This window comes from Vanacampus margaritifer, chromosome 14 (assembly GCF_051991255.1).
Source record: "Vanacampus margaritifer isolate UIUO_Vmar chromosome 14, RoL_Vmar_1.0, whole genome shotgun sequence".
NCBI classification, from domain to species: Eukaryota; Metazoa; Chordata; class Actinopteri; order Syngnathiformes; family Syngnathidae; genus Vanacampus; species Vanacampus margaritifer.
The window spans coordinates 638,665-653,071 of record NC_135445.1 but is presented as its reverse complement, the minus strand read 5'-3'; the positions used below and the strand labels follow the sequence as shown (position 1 = coordinate 653,071).

At 42.9% G+C, this 14,407-nt stretch overlaps 1 protein-coding gene across 3 annotated transcripts; it reads left to right on the top strand.

The window, feature by feature from the left end:
• The first annotated feature begins 4 nt into the window (after positions 1 to 4).
• rph3aa (rabphilin 3A homolog (mouse), a) lies at positions 5 to 14,368 on the top strand. Of its 3 annotated transcripts, XM_077542262.1 has the most exons (15): positions 5 to 1,270; positions 6,813 to 6,971; positions 7,816 to 7,945; positions 8,184 to 8,261; positions 8,343 to 8,484; positions 9,499 to 9,666; positions 9,743 to 9,822; positions 10,508 to 10,582; positions 11,235 to 11,344; positions 11,478 to 11,604; positions 12,481 to 12,534; positions 12,697 to 12,848; positions 13,163 to 13,244; positions 13,893 to 13,989; positions 14,069 to 14,368. In XM_077542262.1, the coding sequence occupies exons 2-15, from the start codon at positions 6,823 to 6,825 to the stop codon at positions 14,203 to 14,205; spliced, it is 1,581 nt and encodes a 526-aa protein (XP_077398388.1). In that variant the 5' UTR covers positions 5 to 1,270; positions 6,813 to 6,822; the 3' UTR covers positions 14,206 to 14,368. The 3 variants fall into 3 exon arrangements, with proteins under 3 accessions (XP_077398388.1, XP_077398386.1, XP_077398387.1); XM_077542260.1 differs by having other exon boundaries at positions 8,184 to 8,484; XM_077542261.1 differs by lacking the exon at positions 5 to 1,270 and adding an exon at positions 2,492 to 2,847 and having other exon boundaries at positions 8,184 to 8,484.
• The last annotated feature ends 39 nt before the right edge of the window (positions 14,369 to 14,407 follow it).

The following is a 14,407-nucleotide window of genomic DNA, read 5'->3' as shown; positions in this document are numbered from 1 at the left end:
GGTCAACCTCATCTGTCACTTTAGTGACAATGCAGCCTGTGTCTTTTGGACATCATTCTCTGATGGGATTTTTATCAAGTGGACAATTTTAGTGACGATCTGGTTTCACGATGTTCGAATCGCGATTCGAGAGTAGGGAAATCCAGTTTGTGGCTTTATCAACGATACGATAGAATACGTGAAAGTCCAAAAGTGCTACGACGGCGAGGGTTTCTCCACCATAGCTTGTCTCTCTCGGACAAAAGAGTTGAAGGTGATGTTTTGATGTGAAAAGCCGTCGAGTGTTCAGGGAGGCCTTTTGAGCAAATGGAGAATCCGGCAGCTTTGATGACGGCTTCCATTGATTATTTGATTGCGTCATGCCCCGATCAATATGTTGTGATGTAGCCAAAACAGCCGTTTTTGAATGTGCACATGCTAGTTGATTATGCCAACCCGCCGAACAGACGTGCACAATTGTGGTGATTTCAAATGTTCCCGTGAAGACGTCCACGTGACGCATTCACGTCAAATGGCTGCAGGTGAAAGTGCGCCGCGCTGAATAGCGGGATGACGTCACAGCTAATTGCAGCGTAGCGATGCGATTGCGTTTGCATTGTGTGCTTATTGTGTTGACAGAATGCAAGCAGCTGCTTGGCCTCGGGCTGCGCGCACAACAAAATAAAAATAAAAATAAATAGACTGAAAAGTCTTTCCTGGTGCAAAAAAGGGCCGCAAAGCACGCAGGCGGATATTCGTGTCATTGCACGTCATTTGTCAACAAAACTACACTTGCGTGCTAAATTCATGCTGGCTTTCAAGTAGACGACAACAAAACACAAAAAGTACTTCAAAGGCCTATCTTGTAATATGATAAGTTATTGTTAAATGATTAAATACCCCAGTCTAACATACTATGTCATATTTTTATTTCTTATAGTTATTTGAAATGAAAGCCGCCATTCTTAAATATACCGTATTTGTATTTATTGATCTTATCATTGGAAAACAAAGAAATAATGTCCCGCATTACTAGACAAGAATGACGTCGCGGACAGGTTGAGGGGCTGAAGATGGCCGGGGGTTCGCGGCTGGGGGTCCCGTTGACAAGATGCGAGAGGACACGTTTGCTCAAAAGGAGCGTGAGAGCCAGATGAGGAGGAGGAGGAGGAAGAGGAGAAGGAGGAAGAGCAGCAGCAAGAGGAAGACGCGAGTCGGGCGCGAAGAGGCAAACGCGGCGGCGGCGGTCGACGAGCGTCGCGCTGAATGAAGCCAACATTTTGACTGACAGGTGAGCCGAAGCTGCTTTCTTATTTATTTATTTTCATCGATGACTTCAACGCCACACAATTCAACAAGCATTTGATTGAGCGCATTATGTGATATTTAAGCGCGATAACGGAAGGGCTTGTTGGCAAAGTATCTTCATTTTTCTTAAAATCAGCTATTTAAAAACATATGGAATCATTTTTTGAATTGAGTATTGCAATTAACTAATTGGTTCTTTGATTGTAAATAGTACAGTAAAACTGTTTGTTTTTGAATGAATTGGTGAATTTCATCCAACAAAAATTCTTAATGATACAAATGTGTCAAATGAACCGTTTGACAATGTGGTTATTAGTTAATAATTAGTTCATTCAATATAATAATTTTAATATAAAAATAAAGGGGAAATAGGGAAATAAAAACAACATTTGTGAAATAAATTCCAATGGCAAAAATCCTTGCATAATTGCCAACTATTTAAATGCATGTACAGTGCAGACATGTTGATTGATTGATTGATTGAAGGCCATATGCAGATCGATAGATTTCTATTGAATCGGGAGAAAAGGAACAAATTCTAGCCTTAAAAGCACATTTCATGGTCGCTTATTTCACGCATGCACTAATAAACCAAGTGCGCCATACGTTTGCGCGTGCGTGAAAATCAAGTAAAAAAAAAAAAAAACTTGCTACCAAACAACGCCGTCATTTGAATGGCGGCGAATAGAAACCTTGAAAGTGTTTGCGTCACTGCGCACCCTAAAGCTTGCGAGCATTTTTTTAAAAGTGACAAAACGACAGGTGCACTTGGTGCCATTTTTAACCGTCTTAATTGAGTTTATTGGCAACAAATCGACGTGTGTTCCGTTACTCCCCCAAGCCTGTTCGTTACACTATAGAGTGCAACCGTCGCTTTACGCTAAGCTAGGCTAACTTACGCAAAACTTCAGGAATACAAAAGTTAGCACATTAGCTGTGTTGCGGGCTTCCTGAATCTCCTCACGTGATCAAACCATCTTTTTATGCTAAATGACGCCATCTTAAAAAGCTAGCGTTTATCCGTGTCGTTTTTATTGCTCCACTTGATGATCACGTTATGTAACAATAAAGTGTTTATGCACGAGTCCGGGTGACCTCGCCCCCCCCCCCCCCCCCACACACACACACACACACACACACACACACACACTTGATGCTAAGCTAACATTCAAGAAGCAAATTTGGATGTCAGCAAAGATGTTTGTCGGGAAATTGAAGCGGGAGGCGCAAAGGGAAGAGAGACGCCAGTCCAGGGGAAAAAAAAAACGTTTGCGGGCGGAGGACGAGGAGGAGGAAAGTGCACAATAAGACGAAACGCTTTTGGCGGTTCTGAGGAGAAAGACGAGAATGAGGAGAAGCAGAAAAGGATGACGAGGGTTAGAGAGAAGAGGAGTGAAATGAAGAAGAAGAGGAAGCCGAGGTGGACGTGGAGGAGAATGAAAATGAGGATGAAAGACTTTGATGGTGATCAATTTTCACCGATCGTTTTCTTTGAGGCGTTATTGATCGACCTGCTCCTTCCCACGCTCCCGACAATCCTGCTCTTGACCCACTTGCCTGGTAGGCTACGCGGCGCGCGCCTTGCGCTAACATTGCTAGCTTCAAGATATGGAGAAGGATGCAAAGTTTTGATCTACAACAAAAAGCAAAACTAGATTTGGCTATTTTATAGCACAAGTATGTTGCTTACATTGCTTACCTAGTCAGTTTTGTTTTGAAGGCGAATGACAGCGCTAACAACGCTAACTTTGTTATGTAGCACGCGAGGTCGTGTAATAGCTCAAATTAAACGTCCCCATCAGAGTTGATGTGACTTTTGCTTCTATGTTAGCTAATCGATTCTGCCGCGATCCGTGGAAGATTTTGTCGATTTGATCGTTCTAAAATGGTTACTGTCGACAAGAATTTTGAACCGGGATGTCTTACATGCATTAAATGAACTTCCAAGACCGTCATTTTACAGATGATATGATTTTCATAAAAGATGCTGTAGCTGTAGCGATGATGCTAACGCTAACCTTGTTATGTAATAAACCTCATAGTGTAATACCTCAAATTAAGCGTCGTAATCAGTCTTGTTCAACTCTGACTTTTGTTTTTATGTTAGCGAATCGATTCTTCAACAATGTGGTTAAATGTCCCAAACGCGATTTTGTCAAATTTAGCGTTCTAAAGATTGATATTGTCAGCAATAACTTTGAAGTAGAATGTCTTGCATGGATGATTTTAATTTCCAGCTCTGTCATTTCACAAGTGACGTGATTATCAGAAAAGCTGCCGATGTTGTCATGGGAACGATAGCTGTAGCGCTAATGCTAATGCTAATCATATCAACGCTGTGGCGTAATACCTCATATTGACTTTGACTTTTTCCTCCTTGCTCGCCGATTGATAATTCCACTAGTGTCCGAGGTCTGCATTTGCTGCTTTTAATAAACTTTTCAATGCATTTGCGGCCCCAAAAAAAAAATCTTGTGATGAGTTCTCCCGCCTGCACTTTAATTAGGCCATTGAAGGATTAATTTATTAAATGAATTCAAGCTGATGTTTCAATCTGTCGGTCACCCACGTGCAACCAGGAAGTCGGCCAGAACAAAAAAAAAAGAAAAAAAGAAATGCTGGGATAAGCTCCTTTCACCCACCTTGCATTCACCGCGTGCGTGCGTGCGTGCGCGCGTGCGTGCGTGCGTGCGTTGGCCTGCAGTTCCCTCATGAAGCCAAAATGTTTGCCGGAACTTCTCGTTAGAGTGTGTTTGACAGTCAAGCATCCCCTCGCCGTTAATGCTGGATGACATCGCTCACGTGATGACAGCAGCGAGGGGATGCTGCCGCGTGCCGGCGGTTACTCGATGATGCTGGATGACGGCGTTCAAGGGAGGAGAGCTTTGCGGGGGGGAAGCGGCGATGCCGGATGATGCTGGTGCAGTGCTGACGTGAAAGTCCGATGGTGACGGTCAAGCGAAGATGCCGGATGAAAGCAGTAAATTGATGATGCTGGATGATGGAAATTAATTCATGCTGGATGATGATTGTGAAAAGATGATGCTGAATGACAGCAATTAATTGATGATGCTGGATGACGGCAACAACTTGATGCCGGATGACGGTGGTGACGTGACAGCGGTGATGCAGCGAGATGATGATGCTCACCGATGGCAGCTAAGTGATGACGACGCTGAAACGATAATGCAAGATGACGGCGGTTAAGTGAAGATGCTGAATGACATTAGTCAAGCGATTATGCCGGATGACGTCGGTTAAGTGATGCCGACGTACTTGGAACAAGTGTAAGCGGGTGTTAGCGTCATCACTCAGTGCCATCTGGACGTCATCTCACACACACGCACACACAGTACACGTATGAGGTCACGATGTCCGCTCGGTGTAGGTCGTCTATAAGATGAGGACGTAAATCACAAGGCGTCCTTGGCGTCTCTGGTGAAAGTCGACGGGCTTTGAGGGGGGTCGCGACCTCACGTTGAGAACATTTGTCCCCTGGAAGCGCAGTCGATGCCCGCGTCACATGTCCTGCAGCAACATGTCGTTCCTGAAGCCCAAGCGAGCAACGTGACCTCACCGGGCCAGACTGGATCATTGGCAAGAAACGCCGGTCGGCAACAGACTCCTAACGATGATCCCCAACCGGATGGTGACCAAATGTTAACCCGTTTCAGGCGGTCTGAAGCAAATCAGAACTCGTTTCCGACAGTCAACAACAAATTAAAACCAATTTCAGATGGTCATTAATGACTAAAAACTTGTTTCGGAAGGTCAGCAACAATTGAAAACTAACATCAAGTACTTCGCTACAAACAAAACCCCGTTTTTGATCGTCCTTAATGGCTTGATATTCTGACCATCCCATGTTGCTAAATAATGAGCCACCTGTGCTGCCACGTGACTGACAGCCTGCCAGATAGTGAGCAGCCGCTGCTAGCTCACGGCTAACGCGCGTTCTTCTCTTAACATCAACACGGCAACATGGATTCAACCCGTTTGGTTAGGCAACACACATCTGCTGAACCCTTCTACACCCCCCAAAATAACACCTGGACATATTTTTAGATCTTCATTTTTATCATCTTATCCCGACGGTTAGCAGTTAGCTTACGTGAGAGTTTTTCAGTGAGCGTCAGCGACATCATTCAGGGATACTTTTAAATATTACTATCAACGTTACGCAACTGAAACACTCTCACACATTACGAAAAACATTCTTTTGCTCCCACTCCACTGAAATGCTCTCAGACAACACAAATTGTTCTCTCACGCACGCAACGTGAACACGAGTGCGTGCGTGTGTGTTTGAGTGCCAGAACGGCGATTCCCTGTCATCTTTGCCGCTGATGCCACCTTCCTCTTCAAAGCCCCCCAGGAGCGCGCGCACACGCACGCACACGCGCACGCACACGCGCACGTCTGTCAATCAAAGCGGCACATTGTGCACCACCGGGCAACCCCTGACATTTCTCGACGGGAGGAGCAGGCGAGAAAAAGATAAAGGTCAGCGGCACGTTAGCGAAGCGAGGAGCCGAAATGTCACGGGGGGCCCCGCCATGACGACGACGACAACGACGACGACGACGATGACGACGACGACGACACGGCGACGAGACGACGGCGACGACAATGACGACCACGGCGACGACGACGGCGACGACGACGACAATGACGATGATGACGACGACACGACGATGATGACGACGAGACGACAACGACGACGACGGCGATGACGGCGGCGACGACGATGACGACAATGATGATGATGACGACAACGATGATGGCTTCAGCGACAAAGACGACAATTGCGATAATGACAAAACGACATCATGGATTATTTTTGTTGCCTCGTCATCATTATCAGCTTCAACGTTGTCATGGTCGCTGTTGTCAATGAAGACGTCGACCGCCATTATGACGATAAGGATGCCGACGACGATGATGACGATGACGACAAAATGGACACGGGTTTGTGAGAGATCGTCATTGACATGTAAGTCATTAGCGGTAGCGAGGTCGGGCTGTCAGGAAGTTAACAATCAGACGCCGACGGACATGTCGAGGGAGGAAGACGAAAAAACCACAAGAAAAGACACTAACGAGCTCGTCTTTCAAGAGGCGTCAAGGACGTGCGGCTGCTCTCTTTGCATTCTTCAATATGACTGGCTCAAAATTCACTTCCACTCCAGTCCTGTAGGTGGCGGCAATTACAATTCATAGCCAGCCTCACTTGGGTTGCTTCCCCAAATCTCCAAAAGGGGAGTGAAAATCCCCCCAAAAATTGCTCCCCAACCCACAAAAATGACATGTAGATGGCACCAAAGTACTACTTTTATATTAGCTTTCACCCGGCAGAGAGACGCTCATTGATTGTGAACGAGGCGGCGTTGCGGAGACGGCGTGTGTTTGCGTGCTGCGATGTTGTTTGTGACTCGAAGCTGCAGGAGCCGATGGCTTTTCCATTCAACTTTGCAATCTTTGTATATTTTTGTGTCTGTTGATTGTGTGTGCGTGTTGCGTTCAAGGTCCGGCACGATGATGAGCGGGTGCGGTGCCCCCCCACCGCCTCCCCCTCCCCCTCCCCTTGACCCCGGCGAGGAGCTGACCGACGAGGAGAAGCAGATCATCAACGACGTGCTGGCCCGCGCCGCCAAGATGGACGACATTGAGCAGCAACGCATACAGTGAGATCATCATCATCGTCACCGTCAGCCACCAGCCATCATCTGTCCATTTTGTATTCATTTATTCATCCATCATGTGTTCATTCGTCTGTCCTTTCATGTCAGTTATTCAATTGTCTATTATTCTGATTATTCAACATTCCTCACCATGCAGCATATCCGTCATGCGTCCATTCGTTAGCCATGCGGCATTCATGCATTCATTCATCCATCATCCATTCATCATCATCAGTTCATCCATTCGTCGTCCTTACGTTCTCATTCAGCCATCTGTCAATCATTTGTTCATTATTCATCCATCCATCCAGTTCATCATCATGTATTCATTCATCATATATCTTTCATGCATTCATTCATCACCATAAATGCATTCCTTCATCCATACATCCAAGCTGCATACATTCGTTTAGATATGAATCACCCATCATGTATTTATTCATTCATCTATCCAGCATGTTTTCACTCATCTAATCATTCACTCATTCATCTAGCCATCATCCATCTTCATACATGAATTCACTTATCCATCAATCATGCAGGGCGTACATACATTTATCCATTCATCATCTAACATGTGTTTGTTCATAATTCATTCATTCATCAGCATATATGCATTCATTCATTATCCATCCATCACTCATTCATATATCCACCCATCATGCTTTCACTCATCCAATCATTCACTCCTTCATCTGTCAGGCATGAATTTGTTCATTCGTCCGTCCGTCATCCATCAAGCCTGCGTGTCTGCATTCATCATCTCACCATGATTTCATCTATTGATGAATGTTGCGTGCGTGCGTGCGTGCGTGCGTGCGTGCGTGCGTGCGTGCGTGCCACACAGTCTCCTGTCCATCCGTCTGGAGGACGCTCGGAGGACGGCGTGCGGGGACGGACGTTCGGCTTGTCTGCTTTGCAGCGCCACCTTTGGGGCGGGCGGCGTCACAGCCGCCCTTTGTGTCCGCTGCAGGAAAGTACGAGTGACATCATCGCCGCACAAACACAAGCACTTTTTTCACTTAGGGGTTTACTCACTTTTGTTGCCAGGGATTTAGCTATTATGAATGGCTGTACTTTAAGTTATAAAATGGCGACTTTTGATTGTGTCAAAGTGTCGTTTCTTCAGTCGATTTGGGGTCCGTTTTTGATTGCAACGTTTCCAATGAATGGATCCCGTTTGAAGCTAGTGTGACCTTGTTGTTGTGTTTGCAGCAAGTGTGCGACGCTTGCGCCGTCCGAAGCGACTCCACGTCGTCGTGCTTGTGTCCCATCTGCAAGCAACACCAAGAAGTCCGCGAGTGCCCGCCGACAACCGGCACCACTCCGGCGCCGTCCGGCCTCACGCTCCTTGTGCTCATTTCCTCCGTGCAGGTGCAGAAGCGTTCCGGGGCCTGGTTCTTTAAGGGCCCGGGCCCCCGCGTCCTCCCCGGCCCGCTGCCTCTAACCGGGCCGCCGCTCGCCGGCCCGGACGCCGCCGATGGAGCCGTGCAGGCGCCGCCACCTCATCAGCCTGGTAGGTAGCTGCGCTAATTAGCTCGGGTGCGAATGTACTGTTGAGCAGATATTTTGCACATATTATCATATTTTGTCCATATCGGAAAAAGAGGAAGCGTGTGGTCCTAAAATTGTGGCCCGCTCGGTTTTTAAGATGCCCGACCCTGGGCATCTTAAATATATTATATTATATTATATAGTATTATATTATATTATATTATAGTATATTATATTATATTATAGTATTTTATATTATATTATATTATATCGTATCGTATCATATCGTATCATATTATATTGTATTGTATTGTATATTATATTATATTATATTATATTATATTATATTGTATTGTATTGTATTGTATTGTATTGTATTGTATTATAGTATATTATATTATATTATATTATATTATATCGTATTGTATTGTATTATATTATATTATATTATATTATATTATATTATATTATATTATATTATATTATATTATATTATAGTATATTATAGTATATTATATTATATTATATTGTATTATATTATATTATATTGTATTATATTATATTATATTGTATTATATTATATTATATTATATTATATTATATTATATTATAGTATATTATACTATATTATATTATATTATATTGTATTATATTATATTGTATTATATTGTATTATATTATATTATATTATATTATATTATATTATAGTATATTATACTATATTATATTATATTATATTATATTATATTATATTATATTATATTATATTATATTATATTATATTATATTGTATTGTATTGTATTGTATTGTATTGTATTGTATTGTATTGTATTGTATTGTATTGTATTATATTATATTATATTATATTATATCATATTATATCATATTATATTGTATTATATTAATATTATATTATATTATATTATATTATATTATATTATATTATATTGTATTATATTATATTATATTATATTATATTATATCATATCATATTATATTGTATTATATTAATATTATATCTACACGCACACACAGTTTGCCATCCATCCACCGCTCAGGAGAAGAAAAAAGCAGCGTCTGTCGCGCTCCCGACGTCAAGCGCAAGCATAAGGGAAGCCCCGCCCCCAACTGCGAGACCCCCTGCCGATGTAACGTCGCGGGAAGACGAAGATGACGAAACGGACGAAGACTCCGACGACGCAAGTGAGACGGCGTTTCCTGGCTTTGGTGTTGGCGTTTTTTGGTCTCATTTTGTTCTTTTTGCTGTCCGGCCAAAAAGCCACGCTGGGAAGTTTGGAATTCAGTTTGCACTACAAGCAAGATGGCCACCAGCTGCAGTGTTGCGTCATCAAGGCTAAGGTACGCACAGTCTTTACCTTCTATTCATTTCATGCTAATGTGCTTTCTTTTTTTTCTCCATGAAAATGTTTTTATACTCAGCAGCCACAAGTAGTGAACATTTGCAAATCATCCACGTCATCAAAATTGCATTGCAAAAAAAAATCATTCGAACCCAATTTTTGTGTTTAAAAATGCATAATGGAGGGGCTTAAATTTGTATTTGAATAAAAAGGAATATTAAAAACCAAATCTGTGCATACAGAACCCCAAAAATGCGGGGGTCAGCTGTACTCAATTCAAATGTTTTTTACTTTTAGATAGACACTTAGGCCCCGCCCCCTCATTTGAATAACATTCCATGACACATTTCATGCTGACAGCGTCTACAGCATGAAATAATTAAATATGAGAACAAGAGCATTTTTATTTATCGATTATTTAATTCTATTTCTATATTTATTTTTGTATTTATTTTTTCAATCTCATTTTTAAAATGTTATCATTTATTTTCACTTTATATATAAATATACTTATTTATATTTATATATAATATATATATTATATATATATATTTTATATATATTTATAATTCTGTTTTGATTTCTTCAATTCGAAAGTGCTTTATGTTTCTTTGTATGTATTTCATCCACAAAAAAGCATTTTATTGATCTTTTTTTTGTGTGTTTGTTTATACTTGCGTCAGGGCTTAAAGCCGATGGACTCCAACGGCCTGTCGGACCCGTACGTCAAGCTGCACCTGCTGCCGGGCGCCAGCAAGGTAGCCGTCCGTTGCCATAGCAACCACGTGATGCTAATCGCTAGCTAGCTTATGTATGTAGCGTGTGAAAAAACAACTTGTGTAGAAATGCGAAAGGAGCCGCAGTGCCCCGGCAGAACCACCAGATGGCGCTGTTTTTATTAACAAATGTGCTTATGTGATTCAGATGTGAAAATATAAAATGTTTGTTAGTCCTCACAGTTTTAATTCTGTGCCATTTTCTTAGCAGTGTGTATTCAACTTCCTGTTCCTGTCAGTTGTGATGTCCAGGGGCACGACGTCATCAGCCCGCGTACATAATCAAGCATCTTTTTTAAGACTTCTTGTTAGCGCCGCTAGCTCCATTATTTAGCAGTAAGCTTGAAAACTTTTGGCACAATATGTGCCACTTCACATAGTGGTGACGAATTACGACGCATTCGAGCAAGAGGTGCAGTGCCCCACCAGAGCCACCAGATGGCGCCATTTTCTTTGTTTTTCAAACGTGATGTTGATAGGACAAGCTGAAAGTCAACCATTTATGGGCTACTTGTCTTGAAGTTTTGCGCATCCGGGGCAGTACCTCTCGCAGCCACCAGGTTGTGCTGTTGGCTGACATTTCATATTGATGACCGAAAAGTGGTGAAGTTGGTGTCTGTCTTATGTGGTGCAGTCCAACAAGCTTCGCACCAAAACATTGAAGAACACCCTGAACCCAACATGGAACGAGACTCTGGTCTACCACGGCATCACCGAGGACGAAATGGCCCGAAAAACTTTGCGGTACGCCCACTTTTTCTCCCGCCACCATCGTGCGTTTGGCCAATGATGAGTTTGCCTGCTTGATTTTTTTTGGGCTTCGTGTACGAGCTTGAATTAAAGTCAGTCAATTTCCCGTCAATTTTTGGTCCTTCAGGCTGTCGGTGAGCGACGAGGACAAGTTCGGACACAACGAGTTCATCGGCGAGACGCGAGTGGCGCTCAAGAAACTCAAGTTCAACCAGAAGAAAAAATTCAACGTGTGCTTGGAGAGAGTCGTTGCGGTACGATTGGCGGGTGGCAAATACTTCGTTTGAACTTCACTTGAACCTCCAACCGGCTCGCCGCTTCTTACTTGGTGTCAAAAATGTGCAATTGTAGACAATTTAGGCCAACTAAATAACAAAATAAAAATCTGTCAGGAGACGCAAAACGTTTCAAGATTGTTATGAAGGAAATTGTGTGTTAAATGTTTATACTTTTAATATTGACAAGACATTCATTTTCTTCTCCCTTTTGTATTTTATTTAGATTTTTTGTGGTAATTTTTCATACTTTTTTTTTTCATACATTTGAATTTTTTTCAGACTTTCTGTCAAATGTCTGTTTATGGACACGCTCATTCTCTGCAAGCTCTCTTCCTTTATTTGGACATTTTTTTGCTAGCAATTTTCAGACATTTAGGGACATTTTGTGGACATTTTATGGTCATTTTTGTGAAATCCTCTTGTTTTTTATAGATACTTTTTGAATGTTTTCTTTTCTGCCTTATTATTATTATTATTATTTTAGGCAATTCCCAAAATAATTGATGGTAATTTTCTTCCTTTCTTTTGTTTTGGGATATTTTAGGTTACTTTTAGAAAAAAATTTTTTTATTCAATTGTCTGTTTTTGACAAATTCATGGAAATGTTATGGTATTTTTCTGCATTTCCTTTTTAGACACTTTATGGTCACTTTTGGGACTTTTTTGGAACTATTTAATGATTATATTAAGCATGAATTCATTTGAAGAATATTATTTAGAGATGGCCCGGGAGCCACAGGAGAGCAGAGAGACTAAATTCGGGGCCGAAGGCACACTGCCACATCACAGCCAGCAGACGGCGCTGTTTCTCTGCAAAGTAGCGTTTCTCACTCTCTTTTTTTTTATTGGCAGGTGAAGAAAATGGTGGGAGGTCAATCTCGAGGAATGGCGCTCTATGAGGATGACGTAAGAAACATCTGGTTGTCAAAACACTCGCCAAATGTTCCTTTCATCACAAATGAATGGCAGCAAAATTCATCAAAAAAAATGCAGCCTTTTCCAAAAAGTCAACTAAAAACGAAGAAATATGACGACATCTTTTTTTTCCTGGCGTTTGTGCGCGCGTAGGCGCGCGAGGGCGAGGAGCGCGAGGAGCGAGGTCGCATCCTGGTGTCTCTGAGGTACGACAGCAGCCAAGGTCGTCTGATTGTGGGCGTGGTCCGATGTGCCCACCTGGCCGCCATGGACGCCAACGGATACTCGGACCCTTTTGTCAAAGTGTACGACAAACACACGCGCTCGTCATTCACCCTCTCACCTTTATCGTCTCAGCTTTATTCTTAATTGCTTAGCTTGTCCTCTCACTTCCATCTGCTAACTCCGAACCTTGACCATCTCACTTGTACGCTCTCACGTTCACCCTCTCATTTTCATCCTTTCACGCTCTCGCTCGTCTTCTCATCTTCACTCTCTAACTCTGAACCCGCTCCCTCTCACTTTCACCCTCTCATCTCCATCTCACCGTTTCACTTTCAACTTCATCCTGTCATCTCTTGTCACATTCACCCCTTCACTTTCATGGCGTCCCATTCAGGTCTCTGAAGCCTGACATGGGAAAGAAAGGCAAGAACAAGACGCAGATCAAGAAGAAAACTCTCAATCCTGAGTTCCAGGAGGTCAGATGAGTGAATGATTGTATGACTTCACATGACATGAATGAATCAATGAATGTATGAATTCTTGAGTGAGTGATTTGATGAATACATGACTAAAGGAATGACTGTTTGAATGGCTGAGTGAGTGAATTCATCAATGAATAAATGAGTGTCTGAGCGAAAGTATAAATGATTGTATGTGTGAATGAATGAATGAATGAGTATATATGAAAAAGGAATGGATGGGAGACAGAATGAATCAAATGTATGAGTGAGCGTATGAAAGAATGAGTGTGTGACAGATTTAACAAAAGTGTAAATAGTTAAATGAATGAGTGACTGAATGATTGAATGAATAAATCAATGCATTACTGAGTGAGTGATTGAATTTACATTTGAAAAGCTGAATTACTGAATGTATTAGTGAGTGAGTTACAGAATGAGTAAATTAATGAGTGAAGGTCTCTGAATGACTGAGTGAATGAATAAGCAATGAATGATTGAGTGTGTGACTGAATGAGTGTATGCATAAATGAATGGGCGATTGACCCACTTCATGAGTGAATGAATGATTGAAAGAATAGATGAATGCACAAGTGAGTGAATGTACTGTATGTCTGAAAGTCTGAATATGAGTGAGTGAATGAATGAATGTCGTCATGTTGGCAGGAGTTCGCTTTTGAAATCAAGCACGGCGAGCTGGCCAAGAAGACGCTGGACATTTCGGTGTGGGACTACGACGTGGGCAAGTCCAACGACTTCATCGGTGAGCCGCCGCGTTTTAGCGCCTTGCGCCGAGGCCGACATGCTAACGGCGGCTAACCGGCCGGCGTGTTTGCGCGCAGGCGGCTGCCGGTTGGGCATCCAAGCGGAAGGCGAGTGCCTGAAGCACTGGTACGAATGCCTGAAGAACAAAGACAAGAAGATCGAACGCTGGCATCTTCTGCTCGACGACGACAGCGGCGGACGCTTCGATGACTGAAAATGGCGCTCGGCTCACCCGCGTCCGCGCCACTTTCTCCTCCGACCTCCTCCGGGGGACGGCCTCCGCGTCGCCGGACGGGTTCCATCCGGCGTTCCTTGGTCTTGTGATGCATGTTGTCTTGTCATCAATAAACAGCGTCTGAAGACGCGTGCTCACATGACGCCAAGCGGCCTCGTCACATGACGCCAAGCGGCCTCGT